This window comes from Xenopus laevis, chromosome 3S (assembly GCF_017654675.1).
Source record: "Xenopus laevis strain J_2021 chromosome 3S, Xenopus_laevis_v10.1, whole genome shotgun sequence".
Taxonomy (NCBI): domain Eukaryota; kingdom Metazoa; phylum Chordata; class Amphibia; order Anura; family Pipidae; genus Xenopus; species Xenopus laevis.
In genome coordinates, this window is record NC_054376.1 from 61,351,901 (window position 1) to 61,371,429 (window position 19,529).

The 19,529-nt window shown below is 37.0% G+C and overlaps 1 protein-coding gene and 1 long non-coding RNA gene across 15 annotated transcripts in view; one reads left to right on the plus strand and one right to left on the minus strand.

Annotated features, from left to right (window-relative positions):
- LOC397944 (tropomyosin alpha-1 chain-like) overlaps window positions 1–19,529 on the plus strand; it is a 31,707-nt gene that overhangs the window by 1,064 nt on the left and 11,114 nt on the right. The window contains exons 2-9 of one of the 14 annotated variants that reach the window (XM_018254118.2): window positions 483–608; window positions 13,859–13,992; window positions 14,211–14,328; window positions 14,607–14,677; window positions 15,605–15,680; window positions 17,354–17,416; window positions 17,513–17,582; window positions 18,120–18,273. In XM_018254118.2, the coding sequence (XP_018109607.1) occupies window positions 483–608; window positions 13,859–13,992; window positions 14,211–14,328; window positions 14,607–14,677; window positions 15,605–15,680; window positions 17,354–17,416; window positions 17,513–17,582; window positions 18,120–18,202 (741 nt within the window). In that variant the 3' untranslated portion in view covers window positions 18,203–18,273. Of the gene's footprint in view, window positions 1–162; window positions 289–482; window positions 609–8,917; window positions 9,398–13,858; window positions 13,993–14,210; window positions 14,329–14,606; window positions 14,678–15,604; window positions 15,681–16,267; window positions 16,344–17,353; window positions 17,417–17,512; window positions 17,583–18,119; window positions 18,274–19,529 lie in introns of those variants that run through there. The other 13 variants (XM_041588381.1, XM_041588379.1, XM_041588383.1 and 10 more) reach the window with 13 other exon arrangements.
- Window positions 3,244–9,046, minus strand: LOC108712995. The gene is made up of 3 exons (XR_001935088.2): window positions 8,919–9,046; window positions 6,736–6,860; window positions 3,244–3,342 (listed from the first exon to the last, which is right to left on the minus strand). It is a non-coding gene; the product is annotated as an uncharacterized LOC108712995 (long non-coding RNA).

Consider the following 19,529-nt stretch of genomic DNA (forward strand, 5'->3'; position numbering starts at 1 on the left):
AATCAGTGCAATCCATTCTCGCCATAGCATCCACCTTAAAGAGGGTGGTCTGATGCACTGTAGATATGTTAAATCCTCAGCAAATGATAAATTGATTATATATGTACCCGCTGACAGATATATATTGCCTGATTTTCTTTTTAACCTTTACAAACTCATTAGTTAGAGGAAGAAATCTCCCAACTGGAAAAGCAGTTGCGGGTGACTGAGGATATCAGAGATAAGATTTTGGATGATTTGCATCATGCTGAAGAAAGCCTCCTGGCTGCTGAGGAGAAGGCCACTAAGGTACTGAGTTGTTCCAATGAAGCTGTCTAACTTTATTCTCTCTTTTTCTCTCTCTCTCTCTCCCTCTCTGTGGTACCTGTCCTGTCTCTCTGCACCTCTGTTGCCTGCTGTCACACGTTACTGGCCACCCTCCTGGCACCCCCCTTGTCCATACACTCGCTACCCAACCTTGGTACTTGGTCTACCTGCCTCAGCTGGAGGATGAACTTGTAGCATTGCAGAAGAAACTAAAAGGTACTGAGGATGAGCTGGACAAATACTCTGAAGCCCTGAAAGATGCCCAGGAGAAGCTAGAACTTGCCGAGAAGAAAGCCACTGATGTAAGTTATGTCCCTGCCCATTCCCTCAACACATTGTTCTCTATGCAAGTCCACTGTAGCTCTGCACACAATCCAATCATGTATTCTACCTCAATGTCACTGCATGAACCCACAGAGGCATGGGCAAACACACTTAGCCTTTTAAATGAGAAACACTCACATTCTGGAGCTGTTACTCCTTCAACATATGTGTTAGATATTGCTATTGTCATAGTTAGACAATATTATTCTTAGATGTAGATGTTCACATACCAGTGGGTGGGATAACAGAGGCACAAAGGGTAACTGGCATAAAAGGGGATAAAAGTGGGTTCTGTGCATTTCCTGCACCCTGTAAATTACTGGCTGTATGTTGTTGAATTGCTGTTTTTACAGAGAGACAAAGTACATCTTAAAACTGTACTTCCTGCATATTTTAGAGGTTGTTATACAAAGTCATAGAAAAAAATATATCAAATTATGTTATTGTGCTCTATATATGGAAAATAAAGCTAACAAGATGCTTACAAAGTCAACGGCTCTACTTTGAATAAATGACTTTAAAGCTTTACACATTGTGTTTGCTAAATACAGATACTTAGATATAATGTTACTTACAGCCTATCAGTCAGGACTCAGGAGATTAAGATTACTTTGCTGAAGGTATAGGCCAGAATACAGAACCCACAGTTAGATTTTAGGGGGTAGAAGAATGATGATCATTAGCTACTTTGAGTCCGTGTGGTCACTGTGACTGTACAGTTTAAAATTTGCAGTGACCTCTTTCTCCCATGGCGTCATCCTCCTCCCAAGGAGAAATATAGTATTTACAGTGGAGGAAGGAGGAAAATGATACTCACTGGCCCTGCACAGATAGTACAGAGATAGGAACACTCTTGGTTTATATATAACTTCAAGCTTTATATGGTATACACTCAAGGCTCTCAGTCCCAGCTGTCTGCCCCCTGTCACACATTAAATAGCTACATTCTAGGGTGGATCCTATACATTTACTAGGTTCTTTGTCTGTCGCCTGTGTAGCTTCAGTCCCACCTCACACAACTGATATGATAGAGGCTGAATTACAGAAAGATCAGCAACAATTCAAGGAACACCTTTTTTTTTAGATATGAAACCTATGCCTATTTTAACATTTCAAATATTTTCATGCAGTCAGTATTATTATATCTTATATAAAACTTGCAATGCTGAAGTATAGTAGCATAAATGGATATGAGTTATAAATGTGTTTTTGCGTACTGTATACATGTGTGTGTTTTGTTTAATACTTTATAATTAAGAATCAGGTTTATCAGCACAAATACATTTCACTATATGTATATAATCTGCCAGTTTTCTCATATTCATGATGATTGGTATTTTTGTAACAAGTAATCTTTACCATTATATGTTGCTACATGTAAAAGGAGTTGCTCTTACTGCTTGTACATTGTAGCACTTTACCATTGACAGATTAGGAAGGAAGCTTTTCCTCCCAGCTTGCAGACAAGTTCACAATTTGTCATATCTTTTAAATTCAATCAAATCATCCTGTATATATATATATATATATATATATATATATATATATATATATATATCTATATATATATATCTATATATATATCTATATATATATATCTATATATATATCTATATATATATATATATATATATATATATATATATATATATATCAGTTACAATGTAGCTTTCCACGTGAGGGTAAAGTACTTAACTGCATTGCCTCTGTAGAAAGTTCATCAGTAGAAATATATATTAACAGATGTGACTATAATAACATCAGTGTCTACAAAAACAGTTCAGCCACACAGCAATGCATGTAATGTGAGCAGGGTATAGATGCAGGATTTGTACTGTGTGATACAATGGAAACATTCTGTATTGTGGCCTGACAGGGGCTGCATATGGATTCCAGACAGATATTCCTTATAAGGAAAAGTATGTTGACTATTTAGAAATCGCTCCCCATGCTGAATCCAGAAGGGAGAGCCGATTTCATTCGGAAGTTTGGAACTGAGAGGACGTATTGGTGTTTGTTTAATGTTGAAATCATGCAGAGGCTTGCCTTAATGAATTGAATAATTATGAAGGATAGCCGAGAGCTAGGATATGCAACAGTCTGAATAAGATCTTCTACACATTAATTATATTTTCAGTCAGTAACAATAGAAAAAGTATTTCACCTGTGAGGGAATTCAAATAATTAGTTCACAAGCTTTAGGTGATTAAACAATGATCAGACAATTGTGGAATTGTATTCTATTATTTAATCTGCACATAATATACACACTTTTATATAAATATTAAAATTATTATGTTTTTTGCAACACTGTGATTTTTTTGTAAAAGGCAGTGTATTGGTCATTACTAATATCATTATTAAGACTAATATTATTATAATATTCAAAAGACCATGTAGGGCCATTACGAATATTATTATAATTAATATTATTATACATTAAACCAGGAAGAAATACCAGGTGGCATAGATAAAAGTTAGGTAATGGACTGGTACTACTTTCGCTTTTGTGTCAGATCTTATAAAAGTAATCCCACAAATTAGTATGGAAAATGTTTCTTTTTTTTAAAAAAACACCCTATTTTTGGTGCAGTCAATAAAGTACACATGAAGTAATTAGGATTTCGTTTATTTTGCTGTAATGTAATATGAGCTGTGGTGATTTGAAAATATTTGATTTCCCATGAATATTGGGCCCTGGGTTTTCATAAACTGTAAAAAAAAAAAAAAAATTAAAAAGTGTCAGCATCATCTTAAACACTATATCAAGTTTAGACCCTAGCCTGTTTTGATTGTAGCCACACACATAAATATCACTCCAGAGTTTCTGCAGAACACTATTTTAATCAAAGCAGATCAGTAATAGATAAATGATACACACCAAAATAAAGATCATATTGTATCATTTGTACATATATATTGTCTATGTATTTATACCAAAGATTAAAAAATTAACCAGTGTTAAAACTTAAAGGGATACTGTCATGGGAAAACATTTTTTTCAAAATGAATCAGTTAATAGTGCTGCTCCAGCAGAATTCTGCACTGAAATCCATTTCTCAAAAGAGCAAACAGATTTTTTTATATTCAATTTTGAAATCTGACATGGGGCTAGACATATTGTCAATTTCCCAGCTGCCCCTGGTCATGTGACTTGTGCTCTGATAAACTTCAATCACTCTTTACTGCTGTACTGCAAGTTGGAGTGATATAACCCCCCTCCTTCCCCCCCAGCAGCCAAACAAAAGAACAATGGGAAGGTAACCAGGTAAAAGCTCCCTAACACAAGATAACAGCTGCCTGGTAGATCTAAGAACAGCACTCAATAGTAAAAACACATTCAGTTAAATTGAGAAGGAAAAACAGCAGCCTGCCAGAAAGAATTTCTCTCCTGAAGTGCAGGCACAAGTCACATGACCAGGGGCAGCTGGGAAATTGGCAAAATGTCTAGCCCCATGTCAGATTTCAAAATTGAATATAAAAAAACCTGTTTGCTCTTTTGAGAAATGGATTTCAGTGCAGAAATCTGCTGGAGTAGCACTATTAACTGATTCATTTTGAAAAATATTTTTTTTCCCATGACAGTATCCCTTTAATTACTTTTAAACTCAATAGCAAAAGCTTATTACAAGAAAATATGGTAGCTCCATGCATAAAATCATCCTGTTGATACAGATTGCTCACTTTGCTAGAAATGATTATTGTCATCTCACAATAAATGATATTCTAGGATACAAAATAACAGAGTTATGTTTGAAATTCAGACACATTTTTCCTGTTTAAAGGGGTGGTTCACCTTCAAACAACTAGTTGATTTCAGATAGAGCACCAGAAATAACGACTTTTTCCAATTACTTTATATTTTTTTTATGTGTGACCGCTTTTCTAATATTGAAGTGTAAAGTGTCATTTCTCACCTTCTGAAGCAGCTCTGGGAGGTGGGGTCGCCGGCCCTGTAAACTGTTCTAATGGATATATTTAGTTTATACATTACTTATCTTTGTCCTTGCTGAGCAGAATCCCTGGGTTTCATTAAAGGCAGCTGTTAGAATTGATACAATAGTTGCTAATACTCCAGAGATGCTGCTGAGAAATGTATCAACTCAATGTAGCAAAATGGTAACAGTTTAGAGTCTGCAACTGAATTACTGAGCTGCCAGACTGAAACACCAGAGACAGGGGCATTCAACTTTAAACTTTGATTTTGGAAAAACAGTAAAACATAAATAATGGAAAGTAGTTGAAAAAAAGCCTTTATTTCTGGGGAACAATCTAAAAACAACTGCATTTTTTTAAAAAAAAGTGTTTGGAAGGTGAACAACCCCTTTAAGGGGATGTCTACCTAATAATTTTGCTTAATGAAAAAATAATTAACTTGAAGCAACATTTTAACTATAAATTAAAAATGGTTCATGATTGTATTGTTATTTGTAAATGCAATTGCTATTATTATTATTCCTTATGCCACTTGTTCTGACTACTCATACTACCAAAACATATTTTCAGCTCTCCTTCAGCTAAGACTTCAGTTCTCTCAATGCCTTGAATGTTTTTCAATTAATGGAACAGTAACAACAACAAAAAATAAAGTGTAGTAAAGTAATAAAAATACAGTGTACTGCTTTTCTGCAAACAGATACGCTCTGCCCAATACAATGCTGTTTTCTCTGGTATCTGCTATGTAACCTGTGACTTTTTTTTCCTTTTTTCTAGTTTGAATGGTTGGCCCCATGGTTACACAGCAGCTAGCTGTGTGTACATTATATTTTAATTATTTTTATACACTTTCAGTTTTTAGTGTTACTGTTCCTTTAACATGCCTGGTAATATGGATGCTAACAGGAGTGTGTGTGTTTTGTAGGAATCTGAATCTTGGCTAGAAAAGACCTGAATTCTGCAATATTTTGTCAGATGCTGCTTTAAAAAGCAATTATATTTAGAAATAATAAAAAAATATTGAAAATGTTTAACTTGTGTAAGTTACTTAGAATTATATTTTTCTCAAAGTGACAGAGGACAACCCATTTAACAGTTTTAGAACCGTTGGTTCTTCTGTTAATGATCTATTACATTTTACCTGTATTTCTATAAGCTGGCTCGGCATTTGCTTGCCTGCATTTCTCTAGTTAGAATAACATTAGAATATGCATGCTACAGGCTTAAATAAGCACAAAGTCCAAGCATACACTAGACTTTCGGGTAAAGCTTGTCCATTAAAGAACTTCATGTTAGAGACAACTTTGAATGTAATACAGACATTAATATTAAGACACAATACAGTTTTCTTTCTCATTTCTGTGTTTTTGAATTATTTAACTTTCTGCTCTGCTACTCTTTAAGTTAAAATCTAAAATGCTCTTTGGTTGCTGATAATTAGTTCCACAACCATAAACATATTTCTTCTTATGCTAGATTTTTATTAATAATATATTCTATTATCTTAAAATTCCTTATTAGCACACATACATACCCAAAGTTTAAAAATCCTATGTTTTCCTTTCTTATGTAATTCGGTTTAATAACCCAGAAAGCTTTATCAGAAATAACGGCTAAATAATATAATCCCACTTAAAAGAGGTGATGCACAAATTTCAGAAAGGTGTACATTTCTCTAAAAAACAGTTACCTGTGCCAGCTTCAGATAAAGTAGTTGATCCCCAGAGTGCAATGATTCATTCTATGTGCAGTTGCTGTTACTAGGGATTCCTCTTCCCCTTTTTATTGTGACCTAAAGCACCATCAACTGTATCCACTACCCTGGGTATTGGTTGAATGAATGTTATCTACCAACTGATTTGTTTATTTCTGAGGCTGTTGTGTTTCATACCTGCTACACCCAGTAAGTTCCTCCTGTTATACAAATAGCAGATAAAGTATATAGGCTATGAGAATTGCTTAGTTTACGACTAGAGATGAAAATGTAGTGCATTGAGTGTTAAACAGCATCCTCCACAGGCAATGAGAAGTATTGCACCTAACATTTGATAACATACAGCAGTTATATTTATAAAATTTGGATCTCTACTGTACTTGCATTTCGGATTTTTAAAAATTGTTGTTATTCGGTTATTGACAGCAAGGATTGTTTGTTTTTATTGATTTTACCTCATATATTTCTGTAGAAAACGATCTTAAACATGTAGCTTTGGCTGCCATTTGCAGTCTGGGAGTTGAAGTCAGCAATACTGTAAGAGCCACATGTTAAGTTCACTGCTGTAACATATGGAAATCTGTAAGGACAAATAAGGAAGATGTGCAAGTGGTATAGGGCATATACATCAGTGCAGCAACACGAATAGTCCTTCATTAGAACACAATTGTTCACTGTACGTGTTACATGTTAATGACTTTTATTGGTTTCAACTTTATTTTCAGTAATGGCAAAGCAAGAAACAAACAAGAGACAACAATGTAACAATAAGCAAAGAATTATAAAGTTTGTACAGGCTAATGTAAAAAAAATTAAAGCATTTTCAAGGATCCTGCATGATCCAGTAGCTAAAAACATAACACTAGGATGCATAATAGCAGTCAATTTAGATTTTCTGTCTAATGAATTATATTATTATAAATTATGCCTAAAAAGCAACCATACACAGCTGATATCAATATCTTATGATTTTGTCTGGTTTGACCATCCTTGTTGACAGCCAGTTCTAAAAATGATCAGTTCCAAAATTTGGCAAAGAAATCTCTACAGCTCATATCACAGGCTTATGTATATATTGCTGCATCAGCTGTAGTTCTAAGAACATCTAAAACAGCATATATGTTCATGCACATTTTTAATCTAATTGACCTTCAGGCCAGGCTTCTATCTAGGAGAGTAAATAGGCATTCACCCAATATCTCACCCTAGCTGGTATTCAGAGAGGTATCCCTGCCAAGGTTCTTTCCCTCCCACAGTTTGAGAACCTCAAGGACAGGCTTTCTAAAATGCCTCCTGAAGTACACAAATAAGCACCAATGGTCAAGCAGATCACACCCAAATTGACACACATAAAATGCAAGGCCAAATAATATTTTCTATGACCGTTTATTAAAATTGCCCTATGTAATGGCTAGCAAGAAGTACATAATTTCTTCCATGATAAGTTCTTTAGAACATCATAACACTCTGAAGTAGGTTTTGGAACTCACACAGGAGGAGACTAAGGATAGATGAATGAGAAAAGGGGAGATGGTGGCGAAGGAAAGCAAAGGGTGGAAGAGAACCTGTAATACAGGCAGAAGGGGAAAGGAAAAAAAGATGGCAGAATTGGTGAAGGAGAGAATGGCAAGAGGATAGGGGGAGGTGGCGTATAGTGGACAGGCATTTCTGAGGTTTTTGCAACCTGAAACAGGTTTAATTTGCTACCCTCCCCCTCACATAAGGTGCTTACCTTTCTGAGTGCCGGAGTGGGTCGAGGCGGGGGACGAATTGCTAATGATAAGAGCACAATCTGCACTAGAAGAGCTAAAATTCTGATTTAAAATTGCAGCTCTTTAAGTTACCAGGAGCAGCTTTTTGCTGCCCCTGCGGGCTGCTGCCGCTTGAGGTGAGTTTTTCAACTTGCCTCATGCCCTGGTACTGGATGAAATATTTTGGTCAGTGAGATACAGAGATGAGGTGTCCTGGTGAGCCCCAACAACCTTTCCGAATTATCTCCAGTTAAGCTAAAGCTTGAATGTGAGATAGTTCTCATACGTTTTTGTAAACAAATTCCAAAATGAGTTACAGAAACTGTATTTTGATGAAAATAGAGGAATGCCTGCACAAGAATCAGGGCAGAATCCAAGCTATTTCATTATTTAGTTAAAAAAATGGGCCCAGGGCCTGGATGGAAAGTATTGCCTTGTGGATTTTAATTGAACTTGGTTTCCTAGCAGTGACCTCATCTTTCTGGGGTTTTTTTCTTCATTTTGGCAATTTCTAATTCGATAGCTGTACTTTTCTGCCATGAGATAGGGCCAGGCCCGGATTGGCAATCTATGGGTTCTGGTAAACGCCAGAGGGGATGCCATAAGATGCCATAGAAAGTCACTATTTATTGGGCTGGTGGCGACTGATTGGGCCACCCTGTACTTGGAATGCCAGGGCCTATTTTGACTCCCAGTCCAGACCTGGATAGGCTATGGCACATCTATACTGTTTTCATAAGTGAAGCAGCTTCACATGCGGTTATCAGTGCTTTGTATTATGCGCATGTTCAAAAGAGAAGTCAACAGTATCCAGTTAAAGTAATTAAAAGCTGGAAGGTTTATAGTGAGTGCATAAAGTGTCCAGCAGGTGGCTAGCAGGCCCTTACCTGTCTAACCAGGAATCCTATGTAGCTTTTCCCTGTGAGGTGTGCTCACGTTTGAGGTATTTTTATTGCACATAGCCCACCTCCCGCTCCCAGCTGTACAGTCAGAGGCCGGTGACAAGGGGCTGCAGGTATTTCTAGGTGTGTGAGAGAGATGTGCGCAGTTATTTAATGCTAGTGTTAATTGAAGGGGCTGGAGCCTATGTAAGGAGGAGACTTCCTGTGTGCCTACTGAGCCAGTCACAGCGAGAGACAGGGGAAGCACTGAGACTACAAGCTTTGTACAGCCGGGCTGAAGGGAAAGTAGGCGGAAGGGACGCTGCTGCTACTGCTGCTACTGTGTGAGAGAAATGGCCGGAACAACTTCTTTGGAGGCCGTCAAGCGAAAGATCAAAAGCTTACAGGACCAGGCAGATGCAGCTGAGGAGAGAGCAGAGAAGCTCCAGAGGGAGCGGGACATGGAAAGGAAGCTCCGAGAAGCAGTAAGATTCATTCAAGACATGTACTACTAGCAATTACTGTATTCAGTTGCACCAGCAAACCGCACACCTTCCTCACTCCTATGTCCCGCTGCGCCCACACCTTCCTCACACTCTGGACTACTCTGTGTGTGTTTTTTACCCTTAACCCTCCGCCCTGAATGGCCACCTTGTCCTCATACCTTCCATCTCCTACACCCTCCTCTCATTCCTGACTGGTACTACTCTGCTCCCCAACCTATCCCTTTTCTACTACTTCATGCCTTTGGCCACTTTTAGATGGTTTGGTGGTACAACTGTCATCACTACTACTACCCCCCCCCCCCCAAAAAAAACCCTCAATACGTTCTGCTGTTTAATATGAGACAGGTGACCCAATACAAAAGAGGGGTGTAGATGAGGGTCTCTGTCCACCTTCCTTACCACTCCTGTGTATCTCCTCCCGCTAACCTCTCTCCTACTCTGTGACCCCTCTTAAATAATCATACCTAAAATTACTATATATATACAGATCCCCCCCCCCAATTCTAACTATATGGCCACACCTCTCAATGCAATGGCAGATTCCCATGTACCGAACCTGTAGTGAGTATCTAAGGATCACATTGGCTTTGTGGCCTCACCCATTATACTGAGGCATGCAACTCTGAGTGCCACATTATGTCTACAATAACATTCCAATAATTGCATGTACCTCCAAAAAATAAAGGGCCAATGAATTAAAAAAAAAAAAATACAAATTATTTATTAGGACATGTTAGAAACCTGACGCATTTCGTGCCTGTTGGGCCACTTACTCATAGGCTTACGGTAATTTTTGGGACTGGGGTGAACTGTGGGTATGCCCTCCTGTGAACATTATTTATTTTTTGCTCTAATTATTTACTACACTTTTCCCTGGTAGTACCAATATTTTGGCTTTGTGCACCATTCAACTGTTTGTGCCACATTATGTCCCCATTTACCTGACTTCTAGAATTCTTTCCCATCTACTTCTTTTTATGGATAAAGAACACAGTCTTCCATTGGTTTATAATGTTAGCAGTAGAAAATGGTCTCTTACTGAACTTACTGATGTTCATCCTGTAAAGAACACTGAGGCTGGCTACACAGCAATCTGATCCAGTGTTGCTTAATCATGTGGCCTAATGTTGTACTGGGAATTTTCTCCTTGGCAAATACCAGAAGTCAATAGTATAATTAAATTGCATGCTTTTGATATGATATTAAAGGATTAAAACCCATAAATGCACCTGAAATTGCCCAAAAGAACCATTAATGTTCACAGATCTGGTTGCCTGGAGGTTATTTAGCATTATGCATATCTTGCTTTGTATGTTTGTAGCCCTTTTACTGTGTTGCTGTGCTTACTGTGCAATTGTTAGGTGTTTACCCAGCCACCCCCAGGGCAGGTTGTATCCATTCAGGTAGGGAGGGGACAGGGAGCTGTGAATGTGGTAGGGAATTCCAAGCATGTTACCGGGCTCATCTGGGCTAAGACGTATTAACACTTTCAGCCCTGCTCTTTGAGTTCTGGCTGGAGGTTCCCAGTGAAAGTGGCTATGTATTGATGGCTGGCCTGCTGGTGCATAGGGTGTTGCTCACCTGACTGTTAAACAAATTTAGCCATAATTATTGAAAAATGGGATTCCACAATAGACTGTAAGATTTGTTTGTAAAGCAAGTGCATAAAATATTTGCACATATTCAGCAGGCAAAGGCCAAGAACAATAAGAAAGTAAGTAGGAAGGGTGCTAAACACTATGCATAATGGCCTCTGTTCTGTGCATGTGATTGATTCTTTCTGAAAGCAAAGTTCATATTCATATGGAAGCAGGCCAGGGCTTCTCACTCAAAACAATAGATATACCGTAAGAAACAGAAACCTACTCAGATTGACACTCTTCAGATTGCATGAAACCTATTTTGTTTTCCTTGTTGCTAAAATAATGCCCCAGGAATTTATAATCAGGTGTTTGTATACAGCAAGCAGTATATGAACGTGAAGGGTAGTTCACCTTCAAATTAACTTGTAGAGATTGATATTCTGGGACAAGTTGCAATTGGTTTTCACCTAATTAAAAAAACTGTAAGAAATAACATACTAAACGTTAACTTCAAGGCGAACTTCCTAAACTTTAAGCACTCTATAGCAAAGATAAACAACCTGCTGCTCTCGCCTGTACAAGTGAAATTGACAGAGCTTGCTGTCTGTTTGCAACATTTGGGTTGAACCATTCTTCTTACATTGTCTTTGTACAGTAAATAAACCACTGGCCCTCTGTATGAAGATGTAGTTACAATGCTCTGCACAGCTGGGAGTTGCCTGATAGTATCTTATGAACTTTCCTTGCCTTATAAGGCCACAAGGCTGGCCCAGTCATGCAACTACTGTATGAGAGTGTCATTCCCTTCACTGGCCACAACTACTCCAGTGACCAATGAGGAAATGTTCCCTTGCTGGTTTTATTTTAACTTGTATCTGTAGAGCACTGATGATGTCTTGCAGATATGGTCAGGGATGCCTACACTGCAAACCTCCAGCTCTAAAATTGTAATAGTCAAGTAGCGTGGGTCAGATGGAAGCCCATATATATAGTGATTCTTTCTTTCCTTTCAGTATAAGAACAGTTAATATAATACAGGGTAGCTTAAACAGTATAAACTGCATGCAAATGTTTAAAAGCAAATCTGTTTGTGTTTAGGCCTGGGAGGTACTGCAGTAATATCATCTGATGAGCTTGTTTTGACTCTGGGATTTTGCATCTGTTTATCCACAGACCTTTGCACATTCAGTTATAGCGCTTCTTATAGCCTTTGGCTTACCAAGGTCAGGACAACTAAGTGGAATCACTAGGGACTTGCTCAGATCAAAAGTATCCGTTCGTAAGAACACTGCTTTAAATCTTTTCATTTGCCTTTGAGATTCTTTTAAGGTAATGACTGGAGACTACCACCAAATGTAAACATTTAATATGGCTATCCAATTATTTGCAGATGGTGAACAATCCCTTTAATATTAATGTCTTCAAAGATCCATAATGAAACAGGTGTTGGGGTATTGGCAGAACAGTTGTACCTTGAATGACAAATTGCATTGACCTTCCCCGCAGCCATGCAACAAACCTGGCAGTTAAGTGGTCCTGCTGGATTGATTTATTTGTACCATATCACTCAATCATGTAACTTGTGCTTCAATTGAGTGTACCACTGGGATTCTAAAGATGGGATTCTGTGAAAGTAATCGGTTTTGCTTTGTAGCAGAACATAGCAGTGGCAGGTAATTAAGGGTTAATGGGTAACTGCACACGCATAACTATACAGGGCGGGTTCCTCTCTGCTCTGCAAACACTTCATTGCATCCCCTTTGGCCATTCATTGAGAATATGTTTTATATGATTTGTACTGGGTCTGGGTGTGATTAACTGCATTGTGCAACCCAGAACTCATTGCTTCTGTGTGACCTTTAATTGTGGGAAGTCAGGCTAGTTGTCTGCTTTCTCTTTGCCAAAGGTCTGGCTATTTTGTTCATAGTTTAGTTCATGCTTGGGTTTTCAATACAAGAATTACAGCCGATGATCTCTCAAATACCCACACGTTTGTGGCATATTAACAGCATGTTAAGCCATTGTTCTTCTGCATTACAATCTATCTTTTTAAAGCATTTGAATGTTATGAAGGGTGTCATTTAGAGTACACACTTTTCTCCCATCTACTTTACAGAAAGAGGAAGTAGAAATGTATTTTTTTTTTTTTAGCTAGTGTAAAAAAAGTTTAACCACATCCTATACCTTATACACACTTCTGCAGACACTCCCTTGTACAGTTTCTCTGCTAATGTTTTATTCTCGTAGGTGTTTAATCTGATTAAACATCAACAAGTAGTGAAACCTGCATCTATATTAGATGCTGTACTCTCCCCTTTCTTCTCTTTTTTTTCTACAAAATATGTCTTCATCTAATAATGGCTGGGATGCACTACTTGTAATCTCAACTAAAACTCTGAAAGTCCTTCTATCCGGTAGCTTGCAGGATGATTCTGGGAGTTGTCGTCCATTACATTCAACCTTTAATCCAGAACATAACTCTTAAAAACATCAACTACTAGTTGATCTGTTTCAAGGTGGACTGGTATTGAGTCTCCCATTCCTTATATTTTTTTCTTTTTGACCCATTATAGCTAGAAAACCATAAACTCTGTGTAGTAGGCAGTTCATCTTTTGTAGAAATGTGGTTCAAATTTGCTATACTGTAGGTGTTATAGGCGGTGTATATGTTGTAGAAATGTGGTGTTGATTTGCTATACTGTAGGTATTACGTCTTGTAAATAAAGTGTGTCTTCTTCCAAGAGGCACCTGTGACCTTTGGAGCTAAAAACTTCAAGCAAAGGGTTTTTCTTCTTGCTCAAGTAAAATTGGTGGTTATCTGATAACTTACATTTTGTGACCATTTGTATTCCTATAGGCTGAAGGAGATGTAGCCTCATTAAACAGGCGCATCCAGCTGGTAGAGGAGGAGTTGGATCGTGCTCAAGAGCGTCTGGCCACAGCTCTTCAGAAACTGGAGGAGGCTGAGAAGGCTGCAGATGAGAGTGAGAGGTGGGAGGCTTTCTCAAAAGTATATTAATATGAGATCAGTGTAGATGAAACATATTGTTTGATCCCACTATTTTTAAATACGTTTTTTTCAGGTAACTAGTATGCTAGAGACTAACTCTATTAGAATTTGTTTTGGGCGTCAACTGTGCAGTCATTACTGTATGGAAGCTAGCTGGTGATGTTAAAGATTATCCAACTTGTCTTGTTTCCTATCTCAGAGGTATGAAGGTCATTGAAAACAGAGCCCTGAAGGATGAAGAGAAGATGGAGTTGCAAGAAATCCAACTGAAAGAGGCCAAGCACATTGCTGAGGAGGCTGACCGCAAATATGAAGAGGTGAGCTGGCAAATGGATAAGAATATCATAAAGCCATCTAGTCACCCAATGGGAAGAGCATTAAGCCCACATCTTATCTTCCAAGCATGTTTATTTTTTTTCTAATCATGTCAAATTATTTTTAGTTCTTCAGTATGCTGAAAAAATTAGCATTCCTTTTAGTTAATGGAACATATCCAGTATATTACCAGTAACCAGTAAAATAACAGGATCCAATCTACTTCTGTATTTGCCATTTTGAATTATAGTACAAATTATTCTGTTGGCTTTCTCAATAGGTTGCTCGTAAGCTGGTGATCATTGAGGGTGATCTGGAACGTGCAGAGGAACGTGCTGAACTTTCAGAAAGGTAAGTGTGATTTCTTCAGTTTAGAAGAAATAAAATTAACACAGCATGTTGTGGCTGATCACATTAATTCACCGAACATTAACAGTTAATGGTTAAATAGCACCTATGAAATGTTTTAATGTTTCAGTTCTGTTTGCTTCTGCAAGTTGCTGTGGACAGAAATTCAATAACTAAAATGCCCAGTCAAAATTGCTGTTATCAGTTGTGATGAAAATGTGGTTACTTATAATGGCATATTCATTATTCCATTAACTCATAACCAGAAGAAATAGTTACTTTAGATTTTAATTAATTGTATTATTTACATAGTTTGGGTTACAAAATGTTTTTTCTCTACATTATACTACTTACTCCTCTAATAACTGCAATTTTTTATGTTTTAAGGGCTTTGGATCTGGTCCTATGTAGAAATCTTAGGCAGAATTCATATAGCTACCATATAATCTAGCTACCATATATCATAGAGGAACTGATCCTGTGTAGAAATCATAGGCAGAAATAAATCCTATAGCTACCATACATTATAGAGGAGTTAACATGTATAAACCAAAGTGGTAATTTTGTTGCATTAACTCGATATGATGAATACATTTCAATTGACCACAAATATCAAGTGTATCCGTTTTTAGTTCTCTTACAGTAATAGTTTTTGTAAAAATAAAGTAGAGAACAAAGATACCAGTTTGCATTCTCCCATCCATGCCCTATATTAGTATAAAAATATTTAGCCTATTTAAACCACAAAATACATTAAAACTGATAATTGCTCTACAGTCTGATTCTATAGTCAGCACCTTGCAGGATATATACTTTGCTCTGTAGTATATATGCCACCCATACCTTTTATAACCGTATGTTTTTCTTTGCATGCACCACGTGTTGCAAATGGCTTGCTCGTTTCCCTTTATTTTATGCACTCATTAACAGCCATTGCCGGCAGCTGGACGATCAGCAAAGAATAATGGACCAAACGCTGAAAACGCTTATAGCTTCAGAGGAGAAGGTATTGCCATTAGTCTGTGCCCTTTCCTTCTCCCGGCTGCTGGGTATCAGAATCCTGGTTTGCTTTGCTGTAGTATTCTCGCAATACTTTCCTTTGACTATTGTGATCTTCTAGTAGACTTTTTTTTTTTTTTTTTTTTTTTTTCTTCTGTACTGATCTTTTGAGCTATCTGTAAAAAGCTGAGCATATAAAATATAATTGGGGCATTTACCATGTGTAAAATTTATACTACATTTTGATCTGCAATGCTAAATTATGATGCATCAACAGTATTAATAGATTTATTAAATGTATAGTAAATATTCCCAACATAAGTGCAGGTTATATTAGCTGACTGGATCAGAATGCCTTTGTTTTAAAGTGAAACCAATTTGCAAAGATATCACCTTGCATAATATCTGGTAAATGCAGCCATGCTTTTCATTTTATATATTCACAGATTTTTATTATAGCTCATTAATGGATTTCCCCTGTTCCAATTCACTTTTCATTTTTCTCTTTCAATTTTCTTTTCTTTTTTTTTTCCTTTTGCCTTTTTCCATATGTTCCCTTTTCCTCTGCCTTTTTCCCTTGCCCCATCCAAATAGCAAATGTGCCGAGCTTGAGGAGGAATTGAAAACTGTTACCAACAACCTGAAATCTCTGGAGGCCCAGGCAGAGAAGGTAGGATGGGGAAATTAGCTCAGAGATGCACAACATAAATATAAGCCACACCGTGACAATGGAATTTACAGCAAATTGTTAGGGCAGTTCTAATCCAGATTCACAGGGTGCATATGTAATGACAACATGGAATTAATCCATGTCCAAGAAGAAGGGCTTCGTGAAGCACGTATTCAGATTTAAAACCCTTGGGTTTCTTGCACCACCCTTCTTGTGAAAAAACTGTGCTTTAAGATGTGGATGCAAATGAATATACATAAAACATACATTAGAGAGCTGTATTTTTGCAGACTTTTCCCAATATTCACTTTAACTTAAATGCTAAGGTATGATGGCACTTGATGTTGCCAATCTCTTTAAAAGCTTTTCATTAAAGAGTGGTTTAACTATTCATACCCAATATGCTGCAGCTAAAATTAATTATTTTATGCATAGTTAGAATGGATAAAGTATGACCTACAAGTGGATTCAGTTCTGAATTAGTGTAACCAGCATCCTCAACAAGGCAGTGACTGGAAGGCAAATCTTGCAAGATCCCACCCTTTTTTCATTTATTATTATGTTTTGGAGAGACAGACTCCTTATTGTGAATTGAAGTTTTGGTCTATAGTCTCTGATTTTGTATTGCAATTATTGCAGTTACCTGGTGGTAGATTCTCTCTCCTTTTTTTCTTTGTCTACGTGATTTTCGGGGGGTAGGATTTGTCTCTTCAGTGGAATCTGTTTGGGTTATGTCTTGATTATGATTCATTCTGCATTAATTTTGACCTACTCATCCTTTTATCTACTTTCAGTATTATTATATTGTCCAACAAACAGACTTGTACACATTGCCAGGCCTTGTTTTAGGATGCTGGCAGTCGAGTATATGATCTTATGTAAAGCAGTTTAACTCTAGAACCTATAAAAACATTAAATAAATAAATAAGCATTTTAAATATAAATATGGCATTTTTTTCCTATTGGACTTCATATACTGATGATTAACACTATTCTTGTTTTGCTTACAGTACTCCCAGAAGGAGGACAAATATGAAGAGGAAATTAAGGTTCTTACAGATAAACTGAAGGAGGTGAGTACACAATTCTATACCTATTGTAAATTAATATCATATATTGCATTGGAGAATTAGCTGAATTAATATGCTACGTTTCCTCTTATCCTTAAGGCTGAAACACGTGCCGAGTTTGCAGAGAGGACAGTAGCCAAATTGGAAAAGAGCATTGATGATTTAGAAGGTATGAAATTCCTGTCTACATATGTGGATCATCTGTGGGGTTTCTGTATCACACAATGGAAACATCTGATGATTGTATATTCCACATGTGCAAACCGCTTTTTGGGTTTTGTTTTTATCTTGATAGTGTCAGATTTTTTTTGGAGTAATTTAAGGGGATTCTGCCAGTCTCTGAAGAGATCCAGAATCGCACATTACATTAGTATGAAAGAGGAGCTAGATCATTTAATATATTGCTGGATTCTGAATATCTTATATGGCAAGGCTTTATACCTTCTACCTTACTCCTTCTAATTGTTTTTTCTCTCTCTTAAAACACCATTTATTCTCTGACCTGGGCTCTTCACTGCCTCTCTTCTACGCTGACTGCTTCCTCATCTTGTTTCCTGGATGGTGGATTTACCAATATCTTCTCCAAAATTCTTTCCTCCCTTTGCCCTACTCTGTTTATTTGCTTTCCATTTCTTTGCCCTACCCCTTCATTTTTTTTTTTGTCCCTACCACCCTTATCTTTTGTGCCACCCTTCACTATGAGCAGATGAGCTGTATGCTCAGAAACTGAAGTACAAAGCCATCAGTGAAGAACTGGATCACGCTCTCAATGACATGACTTCAATGTAAATTCACTTTTCTGTGTGTTCGCTTATGTCCGTACCCTTTCCACTGCTTAATAAAACTCACGTCCTACCCTCACACCTTCAGTTTTTTCTTTGCTCACCTTTTGGGTGTGTTTTACCCCTGTTTAGATATCTGGCAATATGGTAACTTCTGATTCTTATGCACGTATCAATGATGTCAAATCAAATTGTGTTCTGGGCTAATATTATATCATAGTGGCCCAGGTACATTTATATAATAGTTTGGACAATCTTTTTAATTGGCATTAAATCTAGTCTGGTACCATATGAATTATCCTGAACTGAAAGTATAACTTTCAACAAAAATGCCAGAGTCTAAAACAGGTGTAAAATCTGCTTTGTGTTTTCTTAGATCTTTTTTTAATTTTGCTTTTCCTGTGTATAAAAATGTTTCACACTAACTTAAAAAACAAAAACAAAGCCATGCTGTATGCTTAATACAGTATTTGGATACTAATGGCTCCTTCCAAAATGTAGTTCTTTTTTTGTCTATAGGATGCATAGCTGCAAAGATTTGTTTAATTTAATACAGCCACAAGCACAATTGCTGATGGTTTTTAAAGGCAACAGATAATAAGACTGCATAAATGCCAATATTCGTTTCAGCAGTTCAACTTGGTATCTTCAGGATTTGTAGGTATATAGGTCATTACTAATCAGCTTTGCATGTCTCTTTTTAAACTACCATATATACAAACACCTTCCATTTGCAGTGCATACTTCTATAATAATATGCTGAACAATACATAAGGATGTCAGACTGCTAAAAAGATCTCTGAAGCTATATCATTGATATAGGCAGACCTGCTACAATGTGCTTTCCCAAACTCAACTTTTTTGCGGTTCTGGTCCATAGATTGATTTCATAAACAAGAGGTTGGCAAAAGCACTGAAACATTTTAAGCTATACTGCAGAATTATTTTATTCTAAAGAACAAGCTGAATATTCATTGATTTATGGCTGGCAATGGAGCAGTTAACTGCTTAACCAATAACAACATAGAGTCACCAAGGGACTACTATCTGCATAATTCTTTAGGAACTGTCACTAGTAACACTCATTTGGCTTTAACCTAACCAGAAAGCTTTAACCATTACCAAATAAATATATAATTACAAAAATATAGATCGGTTCAATAATACTTTTACAGATTACTGTCTGTGTTTCATAGCATGTGTGTCTCAGTGGGACAAGTGTACATTTAGCTTTGTAAGAGAGCCAAACTTTAAAAAAGAAAACTGTCAAGTATGTCTATAAATAATTTGGATGGAGCCATTTATACATGTGGTGGTATTTGTTTTGTTTTTTT